Below are 11,249 nucleotides of genomic sequence, written 5' to 3'. Positions count from 1 at the left end.
TTTTTCATAATTATGTAGAATCTACATGACTCCCTAATATTTGTAATAACCATGTACGAGGCCAGGCAGTCGCATTTTCTGGCGAATATTGTGAGTGACAGACTGAGTCAAGACAAGTGTGTCAGAGCTAAGTAAGACCAGTGTGTGTTGTCAGGCAAGTAACTACATGACTGTACTTTAATACAGTACTTAGTAATTCACTAGTTTAGTACAGTATAATTGTGTAGTACTAGTATGTAGTAATTTACAAAGTACTGGTGCTGCAGTGCTGTCAACTGTTTCTATTCAACCACTTCATCATGCAGTGCAGGTCAGGTAAGGACACACTTTTTTTGCTTTGGTAAAGCAGTGCACATGATGTTGAATGACATCAACCCTCAAACCCGGCATGTGGCATGGTTGTGCACAGTAGAGCGTTGACTATCCGAACCCGTCTGCGCTGCAGACTGTACTATCCGGAGGGGTTCGGATAGTAGTAGTAGACATGGTTATAGCATTTTACCGTTCACGATGACTTCGACCGTCGGCCTGTACCGTGTTTTTGTGTGTGTACAAGACATTACTAGCATTACCGTTTCTAACACAACGATCAGCTTGTGACGTCACCCTAGTTGGAATCTTACCATTTCATTCTCCTTGTAAACAGAGCCTTCTATCGTCGAAACGATACCAAACCGACCGTATTTTGGGTGCTGGGTACGAGTACCGTTAATTAAGGACGGAGCGGGCTGTGAAGGGTCTTCCCCCGGGAAAATTTTGTAAAAAGGGACAAAATCCTGTGTTCTGGGTACTTTAAAAGTACCCAGAACACAGGATTTTGTGCCTTACTACTTTTGGCCCATTTTTACTAATTTTTAGTCATAGAATTTGATGGTTCACGTGCAGAAAACTAAGTTGCCGTGAACCAAGTGTACCTAATAGCCGTGTCGAGTCGAGTATGAGTCAAACTCAAACAAAAGTCGAAGATCTGACGGGTCCCGATTTCTTTATTACGGTTTTGCACGTTCCAGACGGAGCACACATTTCGAAAAGTGGTACGGCCATGGTCGTACCAGTCGTAGCGGGTGCTACGCCCCGGAATAAAACGGTAAAATGCTAACCATGTCTAATGAAAAAAATTGACTACCGTATTTCCCTGATTATAAGTCACACTCGATTATAAATCACACCACTATTTTCAGGTTTGAGCCATAATTGTTTAAACATATCGGAATTCACATGAGTAGGATGTCACACACGACTGTAATAGGGTATTCACACGACAGGCAAATCCACGTGCACCGGAAAGTTGCTATGGTATTTTACCTGTGAACGAGAAAAGTGGCTGAAAGTGGCTGAAAAGTGCAAGCGAGCAGGGGGCCCACTTTCACGATAATTGTGGCGTGCACGAGTACATTTACACCAAAAAGCGCGAAACAAGACTTGATTTTTTACGCGGCTCTTTAGAACATGATAATTATTGTATGCGTGTTTTGAAAATTTGAAATACCCGTGGCTACTGGTCGGTGAAGCATTCAAAAATGCAAACGTGCCTGTCGTCAAGTGCAGCCGTGTGAATCCACACAGTCACTTTTCTCGTATATCACTCCCTGTAAAACGTGCAAGTGCCACTTCTTGGTGGCTGCACTCGACGACAGGTACGTTTGCATTTTTGAATGCTTCACCCACCAGTAGCCATGGGTCTTTCAAATTTTCAAAACATGCATACCATAATAATCATGTTGAAAAGAGCCGCGTAAAAAATCAAAGTCTTGTTTCGCGCTTTTTTGGTGTAAATGTACTCGTGCATGCCACGATTATCGTGAAAGTGGGCCCTGCTCGCTTGCACTTTTCAGCCACTTTTCTGATAGTCAAAACGGGTTTATTCAAACAATACGACAAGGAAAGAAGGAAGAACACCAAAGATACAGGGATGAAACTCGACGATGAAATCAAAATGAAAATTGGAAAAAAGTCTAATCCAAAGAAACTCAAGGCAGATGTAACAAGGTTGTGTAAAAGATTCAACTCAATCCCTAGATGAATGCTTTGAAAGATGTAAAGTATGCATGAATGATTCACGCTGAGACTTTGGCAAGCCACTTTTCTCGTTCACAGGTGAAATACCATAGCAACGGTCCGGTGCACGTGGATTTGACTGTCGTGTGAATCGCCTATAAGGAGTTTTTGGTCGGTTGTCATGATGATCCATGTACGGGGTGAAAACGGGAGCATAGGAAACGTAGACGTGGTAGGGAGGGGGGGGGGGGGGGGGGGATGAACGTGCGTATCTCCCCCAGTCTTTTTCCAAGCAACCTCATACATGTACTTGCGCATGAATCTTCAAATTTCTCGAAAAATGTGACCGCGTGTACGGGTCAAGAACTGTGCCTGCTTGATGACACGACCACCCGTTTTGGATTTTTCTCCATAGACGTAGACGTGAACGGAAGTCAGAGAACGCAGTGTGATGACGGCCTAAGGCTCCAACCGCACTAGGTGAAAAATATACGCATGTATATGTACGTGTAAAAGGTGAAAATATGTGTACTGTATAATTATTACAGCCAGCAGCCACACTGCAAGTTGTACGTGTATATGCATTTTCCAGCCCAACCGCCAAAACACGTCATATGAGGTGAGGTGCATGAAATTCAAAAGATACGGTACAGAAGGAAAAAGCTGCTTATACATACCGTATACATGTACAGGGTCCGCGACTTGCTGAAACATACATGTATATGGATCGTATTAGATTTCCCATATGTGTCCTTGACGACTTATACCAAAAAGCGGCATTTATAGTACATGCGTATATTTTTACCTACATAGTGCAGTGGCAGCCTAAACGTCATTTTTATACGACTTTTTACGTTATGCTGAGGTGTCCGTGCGCCCGGGACCCAGCAAACAGTGCGTTATAGCGAAACTTACGCTATAGCGGATTGCAGAGAGCGGAGTCCTCCGGTTCGATCGAGTGCTCAATGCGGAAGCAGAGCAGTAACCATGGTAACACACGAGTCACTGAGTACCACGCGTCTGGATTGTTGTCACTACAATAATAGTTTCATGCCAGATGGCAATCTTCAGACAACTGATAACAGGATGCACAGCTAGTATGGTATTTATACAGTGGCATAGGAAGGAATCTGTGAAGGTTTGAGGTCTGGTGGGTGCAAAAAGTCCTGGAGGGAAAATGTGCCAAACTCCCATAGTCTGTGAGTGAGAAAAGAAATATGATATGGCAGGAAGGCAAGCAAGGCTGTGTGAAAGAATGATAACGTGGCTTGCCTGCAATCACAATCATGCAGGTGCAAGATGCCGCACACTTTGGTAAGCGCTTCAAATAAGTTGGAGGAGGGGAGATGCCCTTCAATGTACCAACAAACAGGTGCAAGGTGCAAATTTCTACGCGCTGTGGTGGCTATAGGTGCTTTAGAATAGGTGAGGAGATGAAATGACCATGATGACGCGACGTCAAGCGAGGCTATGTGCAAGATACTACACCCATAATCAGAAGGGCTGCAGACGGGTGCAAATAGCTGTCGCGTGCCATGTGGTTGCAAGTCACGTGACTCCGTGCCTACCAAGCAGGAAATTGGCAGAGTGCCTACACTTTGACACGAGCTCCGTTCGCTTGTTGAGGGAGGTGCTGCGATTGGATATGCTGAAGCGGTATTTCTCCGCGATACATAAGTAATTAGTTGCAACGTTTGGTGACATTGGTGTAAGCCCGTGCACGTTCCTTGATGGACCAGCCAATCTTGTAGGCCTTATTCTGGCATTTTAGGCTCCAGACATACTTTGCCAGCTCCATATTTGCTGCGTACCGCTCGTGGCGCAGCGACGTCATATGGTTGCCATACCTGGACTTGAAATCCGGTGCCGACATTCCGGTGTATGTCTTCAGGGCACTGTCCGACGTTATTTCAGCCTCATACACCACATTGGTCGACTTGCATTCACCTTTCAGTGGACAAGATGCGGCGACTCGGCAGTTGCAGGGGACTCTCTCGTGCTTCGGTTGCATTATTTTCTTGTTGTGGCCGTTGATCCACGTTTCCATATTAGGCATGCAGCTATAGCCGACTTTCAAGGTGTTTCTGTTGAAGAGCTTTCGCAGTTTGGCGTTCTTGGGGAAATGCTTACTTACTAGTGCGAGAAACTGGCCTCCGCTGTTTTGCGTATTATGTTATAATCATGATAATAGCGAGGAGATTTTGTACAGAAGTTATGCGGTTTCGGCAGGGACATTCACATTTCGTACGTTATTGAGGTCTGACCTGTACTGAGATGAGGCTGTACGTCAAGAGTACATCATGTTATGTACTCTTGTCTTGATTACTAGACCGAGTCCCTGGTCTGCATGATAAGTACTCGAGCTGGAGGGCAGAACTGCATGATCGTCTTTGAGTTTGATTGAACATCGTTACATCGACTCGAGACTCGAGTGTCGTGCTGAGAGTGAGACGAGCTCAGCTGCATATCGACATGTCAAACACGTCACAATTACGTCACGATTCACACGGCACGAGCTGTGACGTAGTGATTACCGGTAGTCTCGAAGTTTCGAATTTCGTAACGCATGCTGATGCATAATGTATCATGATTATTATCGAATATTCTAGACGATCGGTTACTTTAGTTGTGTGTGAAATAGGGGATGGATGCCACTTGCCCGGGAGAGGCCGCAGACATTCTTTTGATGGACAGGACAGATGTAGTGGATGCCTAGGACCGCTCAATTCGTGACAAAATATCACATGTCTCGATCCAGCAAGTCTTATAAAACTCTTCCAAGGAACTTGTTTTGGTGCAGAAGTAGAAGACTTTGTAGAGGTGTGTCTGATGAGACGAACACTAAGGATTGTTTCCGCAACTGGATCAGTGCTCCAGTGCAGAACAGCGAGCAGCGTTTCAAGTCGAAAGGTAGCCGAACGGCCAGTAGTTAGCTCTAACTTCCCTCCTCGGCACGCACCACATACGAGTGCGTCCGTGGCACCGAAAAAGAAAATTCTTCGTTCTGGTGAGTGAGCTAGCTGAGCAGTAGGCTCTACGCAAGATTTTCAGAAACTTTCTTTTAGTGCTGGCTAGTATAGCAGTTTCGTGAGTGTGAGGACATGACGTCGTGCTGTTTTGGTTCTGTGTGTAAATCATGTACGGTGTCGTACGATGCCAAGGTTTTTTGGAAGTGACCTGGTATGGTCATGGATCCAGGGACTCGGTACATGTATTAAAGGGGAAGTTAAGGCAAAAATTAAAATTTCACCAGTTGTAGTCTTCGGGGTGCTGAGTCGAATGGTCTTGGTCCGAGGAAGCTGAGACGCTCCCTTCCTACTTGAATCCCAATCGAACTCGCGCACTTCCACCGAAACTGGGTGACTGCGCCCTACTAGATGGGGATTTGTATGCAAAATGTCACTAAAAGCGCCATTTCGTTCTTATAAAAGCACGGATGACCGCGATTGGCCCATATGTTGTAGTCTTTTGGACGCTGAGTCGACTGGTTTTGGTCCGAAAAGGCTGCGATGCAGCGTTCCTCCTTTATTCCCAATCGAACATGGTTGAAGAAGCGGTCACGTGGTCCTGGGTGCCCAAATCACCTGGTCACCACGCCAGCAGGTGACAACTTTCACACCAAGGTTCAACTCGAGTTCAACTCGAGTGACAGGACTGCACCCAAAAAAGGTCAAACAGGCTAGTAAGTTGTACCCTGCAGGCACGGTGACCAGCTGACTGGTGTACGCAGGAGCACGTGACCGCTTCTTCAACCATGTTCGATTGGGAATAAAGGAGGAACGCCGCATCGCAGCCTTTTCGGACCAAAACCAGTCGACTCAGCGTCCAAAAGACTACAACATATGGGCCAATCGCGGTCATCCGTGCTTTTATAAGAACGAAATGGCGCTTTTAGTGACATTTTGCATACAAATCCCCATCTAGTAGGGCGCAGTCACCCAGTTTCGGTGGAAGTGCGCGAGTTCGATTGGGATTCAAGTAGGAAGGGAGCGTCTCAGCTTCCTCGGACCAAGACCATTCGACTCAGCACCCCGAAGACTACAACTGGTGAAATTTTAATTTTTGCCTTAACTTCCCCTTTAACTCCCTGGTCAGATCAAAGGCATAGACTCATAGGTACAGAACTTGTACTGTAGTCTGGGGAACGTCCTTTTTCAAGCAGGTCTGTTCTCGGTCCTGGCACTCAGTGGGCTGCATATCAGTCAATCATTCATTACAGTCATGTGTTTTGTAACTGAGTGTAAATATGCTGACAGCCCAAGCAATTGTTACTTTCGTGTTTTGCTGGTTCCCTTTCAGGTCTGTTGGTGGCCGCTAGTGCGTTAGCGGCGATTGGACTCGGCAGTATGTCGTCATCTTCGAATAGCGGCACGAGAACTGGTGGATGGTGGGTGCCCTCCTCAGACGGTCATCTAGAGGACGCTGAGCACAAGGTTCTATCTGGTAAGGGCAAACGGACGTTTAGCGTGCTGTGCTTCATTGCTACAACCCCCGCCCCTTGTCTCTCTCTCTCTCTCTCTCTCTCTCTCTCTGCTGGTTAGAGTTTACACGCAGTTATGCAGTTGGACTGATATGATAATGTGAAAATAAATAATTATGGACTGCAGTACTATACAAGTGTGCGCAGCAGTGCTACGGTATGCAGGCAAATGCATCTTGCTGCTTCTCACAGCAGTAAACGTGCAAGAATTCCGTACGACGAGTCCCTCCATTCCACTGGAGGCTCCATTATCATGGGCAATCCTTGGATGTGACCTGCAGTGTGTGCACTTGACACTGGGCACGTGCTGATTGTGTGGGGAAAGTGGCCACTTGTACTGTAACAGGCAGGAACAGCAGTGTACAAATTGACAATGACTATGTCAGCCTGTCCCAGACCCAGTCTGCACTCATGCTGATGCATAATTTAAAAATTGTTTGCTGGTGGCAACTGTTACTGTGTACAGGGTGGGTGTTGGTATCCTTGTTGATTCTACAGTGCTAATCGTGTTGCTGGCCACCAGTACTACATCTACTTCATGTAGTACTAGTACTAGTATGAGTGACTATGACCTAGTTATGTTGGAGATCGCTGTTATCTAAACTAAGTGTAGTGCAGCTTTGGTCAGCGTCAAGCAGATGGCACTTCCCTAGCATTTCTCCATGTCCCATTACTGTATAACACCTTTATTTTCGGTGTAACTTTAATTTCGTAGAGAAACCAGGCACCTAAATTTAGATTCCACCTAAAAGGCGCTAGCGTATGCACTGTATATGAAGGGTGGGCTGGTCACCTAATTTTACATTACACCTGAAACCTGGCAGGGCCCTGACACCGAAATTTTAGCACACCTAAGATTACATGAAGTTGGTTGCTCCAACGAGGAACACACGCTTCTTACCGAACAGTCGTGAGTCAGTCAAGTGTCAAGTTCGGCAAGAAGCGTGTGTTCCTCGTTGGAGCAACCGACTTCATGACTAATACCGCCGAAGTCGCAACTTCTAAGTTCCTAGAATTACATGTTCTGCAGTATTTAGTGGGTCCCCTGTGCTGCATGGATATGTAGTACAGTCATGTACACTGTTGTGGTCCAGCTCCACAGGCAAGACATGTAGCTTAGCCTTTCTTCTCTGGGTAATGTTTATTTTATGTGGCACACTATGTTGAACTTTGAAGTAATAAGTGTAGCTTCAAGATGGATGCACACCCACTGCAATCCTGAGGGTCGAACAAGCATGAGAAATGGAGATGGATTTGAATATGTTGTATCCTTCATGTCTATCTGTTCCCTGCAGTGCTGAAGTCTGACGTGGAGGTGTCCTTTGTGGAACTGGACAATGGTCATCGTGTGCGCACAATGGTTGTGAACCGTGGCCAGTTTCCCGACAAGGAGCCACTTGTTCTTGTGCATGGCTTTGCAGCAGCCATCGGCACCTGGGCTAAAAACATTGACGAGCTAGCTGAGAAGAGAACAGTGTATGCTCTAGACCAGGTTGGTTTCGGCCGTAGTGATCGACCAGAGTTCAGTACCGAGCCGGACGAGGCAGAAGAGCAGTTTGTTGAGAATCTAGAGCAATGGCGAGCTAAGATGGAGCTCGACTCGTTCATCCTGCTCGGCCACAGCCTAGGTGGTTTCATTTCACTCTCGTATACCTTCAAGTATCCTGGGTTCGTCAAGCATCTAATTCTGGCTGATCCGTGGGGAATGGCTGTGCGGCCTGTTGAGGGCACCGAATTTGAGCGGACCTATCCAATCCGTTACAAGTTCTTTTCGTTCGTTGGCGCTCGGGTCAGCCCGCTTGGCATTCTACGTGCAGCTGGCCCTTTCGGTGAGTCCAAGCTGATTGTTGTATGTCGTAGTAGTGCTGTGTGCTGTTAGTGTGCATTGCTGCTGGAATTTCCCCAGTCTACTAGTATAGTACAGCTTCTTGTCGTGAATGAAACCATGTACGGGCAGCCTGGCGATCACCATTCATGGTACAGACATAACTATAGCAGAGGACGTAGCAAATTATCTTGACTTTGTGGGACTGTAGTCGGTCGTTTTGTTAGTGTCTCATGTGTACTCTCTGAGAGAGATGTTTCTAAATCAGTGCTATGTTCTTTCTTTTGATTGCCGGCAGGTCCTGGTTTGATGCAACGCGCCCGTCCCGACTTGCAGCGCGTCTTCTCCGACTTGTACCCTGACACTACCATGCTGGAGTACATGTACCACTGCAATGCCCAGCAGCCAAGCGGCGAGCTCGCCATGAAGAGCCTGATGAGCAAGAACATGGGCTTTGCGACCAACCCAATGCTAGAGCGCATCGGCGACGTGCCCGACGGCCTCAATGTCTCGTTCATCTACGGCGAGCGATCCTGGAACGACAGTGTACCGGGCGAGAAGACACGTGAGATTCTAGGGAAGAGTCGTGTGGATGTGACTGTTTTACCTGATGCCAACCACCATGTGTACGGATTCGATGGCTTCAATCAAGTTGTAAACGAACACTGTCGCCAGGTTGATGTGACACAGTCTGTGTCGCCACACCTGCCGACATGTCAGTAGCCTGCCGATTTTTGAGGCCTGTAATGACCTGCTGACAATTGACCTTCTCCTGCTGACAACAGCCATGAAAGTATCCAAGTTTGCCCTTGTGCTTGGTTTAGAAGTCATGGTCCAGATTTTTGGCTATTACTGCTCATCACGCGTGTTTCCATAGCTCTCTCCTAAGGTGCTAAGCGAATCATCAGCTGCCTGGGGAAAATCGGCAAACTCAGCCTGAGTCTCATGCAAAGCCGTGAAAGGTTTTCTTAACAGTTTCGCGCCCGTGTGTGTCTGTGTATCTGTGTATTGGGGTTACTATGAAGGAGGGGGGGGGGGGGGGGGTCCGGGGGCAAAGCCCCCGGATGATGCATTTTTATTTTTTCATCCTACTGATATTTGGCTATAATGATGTGGCAACACTGCACAGTCTTCGCTATAGGTGACACGTCGTCTTACCAGTACTGGTACGTTTGCCTGTTAGTACTGCACGCAACTTACTGCCTCACTGGCCAGCCTTTCATATTGTGCTGCCTCAGCCCTGGTGCTAGTCACGTTCATAAAAATGTTTCCATCCGTATTAATTTATCACAGTAATATAGTACTCTTCTATTATCACATCCATGTGACTTGAAATTTGAGATCCGTATTTCTTGTTGCTCGCCTGGCTGCATGTTTGCCTGGTGGTCAAAAATTATGTTATCCCGGCGAGCACTCTTTCTTATTTGATTCATGATGGTTTGGGTTGTTTCGTTGCCACACTCAGTATTTATTTTTAGGATAGGGTGGTAGTGCGCTGCAGCTTTAGGTAGCCTTTCTATTGTTATTATTCTGTCATGTCTGCGTCCTGCTGCCACTGCTGGACCAAGGTGCTGGTCACCTTGTTCTTTGCTTTCTTTTTACGGTGCATGTACTAGTACTCCTTTCTAGTCCTGTTTGTTATCCGTGCGTGTTGATATTCTTTGTTTCTCAAAGTTCATGTTGAGTCAGGAAAAAATGAACCGTTTGTGTAAATAAATATTAATTATGTCCAGTCCCTACGTGGACCAGGAGTCAAGTACATGTATACAGCTGAGCACTGTCGCTTGCATTTTTTTGCACATGCAATGCAAAGTATACTCTTGAGTCTTGATGTTATCCGACAACAACAGACATTGGGTGGAGTTGCGGTGTGCGTTGGACAACGCCTCCCTGGCTGAAAATCCTAACTTTGGTGCCTACTGTAGTAGCATGCAAGTTACTTACCAATAGTCCATAATTATGGACTATTGAACTTACTTCACACTCTTCGACTAATGACCGTTAGTTTTCTCATGTGTGTTTACCGGTGGCTTGGGCAAGTGGGGGGGGGGGGGGGGGGGGGCAGTTTTCCTTCTCTTGATTCTCTGGTTGCTGCGTCTGCCGTTTCCGAAGGCTTCCTCCTTGTCCATTTCCTCCAGTCTACCCCATGCATGGTATGGCATGGGCCCACCACGCACTGTGGGGAGGAACTCCCCACTTATAACTGAGTCCCCAGCCTAGCCCCTACTGGCCCTAGGCTAGGGCCAGGCTACAGTAACCATGGTAACAGAGTACAAGGCTAGGAGGCTACAATCCTACACGACTGTGATTGTGTGTGTCACGTTAGTTATGTCTATCTGATCTGCGTCACTGCCAGTACTCAGTGTTGGACCAAGCACGGTTTCTCAGTGGTATGGCGGAACTCCGGAAGTTCGGCTTCTTCAGCGCATGTGTCACTCTGTGTGTCTTGAAAACATGTGCAATGTCAGCTGTGGATCCCGGATACAGGATTGCTATTTTCTCCTAGCAAACGGCACTCCGTCCCACGTATCCTCCCATCTAATCAGGCTACGCATGAGCCCTAGTTTGGGGGGGGGGGGCAGTAGCTAGCTCCTAGCAGGACTGTACCACCTAGCGCCAGTAGCGGTGCCATAATCATGCTGATCAGGGAAGCTGACTCCCGCACACGGTCACATATCTTTTGTTACCGCTCGGATTGAAGATGATCAGCTATCCACAATTGTATGTGTGGGTAGCTGTAGGCAAGGACCGACACATGACTCATGAGCTCGAAGCTGTCGTTCATTGATATTGTGCTTCGAACGTGAGGGACGATAAAGAGTGCGATTCTTCTCAGTTCTGCAATGTCTAGGCATCGTCTGTGTGTCCAGGCCAGTACAGCAGCAGTACAGGGAGCCGTAGACGGTCTACCCCAGCACCCTAGCGCTAGCTCTCCAACAGCCCAAG

General features: G+C 47.1%; 1 protein-coding gene across 2 annotated transcripts; it reads left to right on the top strand.

Annotated features, from left to right (window-relative positions):
- Positions 1-21: 21 nt before the first annotated feature.
- LOC135815528 ((Lyso)-N-acylphosphatidylethanolamine lipase-like) lies at positions 22-10,154 on the top strand. Of its 2 annotated transcripts, none has more exons than XM_065328843.1 (4): positions 22-315; positions 6,298-6,441; positions 7,774-8,307; positions 8,602-10,154. In XM_065328843.1, exons 1-4 carry the CDS (start codon positions 300-302, stop codon positions 9,024-9,026), a joined length of 1,119 nt encoding a protein of 372 aa, XP_065184915.1. In that variant the 5' UTR covers positions 22-299; the 3' UTR covers positions 9,027-10,154. The 2 variants fall into 2 exon arrangements, with proteins under 2 accessions (XP_065184915.1, XP_065184914.1); XM_065328842.1 differs by lacking the exon at positions 22-315 and adding an exon at positions 4,620-5,005.
- The last annotated feature ends 1,095 nt before the right edge of the window (positions 10,155-11,249 follow it).

This window comes from Sycon ciliatum, chromosome 4 (genome assembly GCF_964019385.1).
Source record: "Sycon ciliatum chromosome 4, ocSycCili1.1, whole genome shotgun sequence".
NCBI lineage: Eukaryota > Metazoa > Porifera > Calcarea > Leucosolenida > Sycettidae > Sycon > Sycon ciliatum.
Note: the sequence above shows the minus strand (reverse complement) of the source record. Positions and strands in the feature narration are given on the sequence as shown.

Coding starts and splice junctions, on each gene's coding strand:
- LOC135815528 (XM_065328842.1), top strand. CDS start 4,828: ATGAGACGAACACTAAGGATTGTTTCCGCAACTGGATCAGTGCTCCAG. Junction 6,442..7,773: donor TGAGCACAAGGTTCTATCTG/GTAAGGGCAAAC, acceptor TGTTCCCTGCAG/TGCTGAAGTCTGACGTGGAG. Junction 8,308..8,601: donor ACGTGCAGCTGGCCCTTTCG/GTGAGTCCAAGC, acceptor GATTGCCGGCAG/GTCCTGGTTTGATGCAACGC.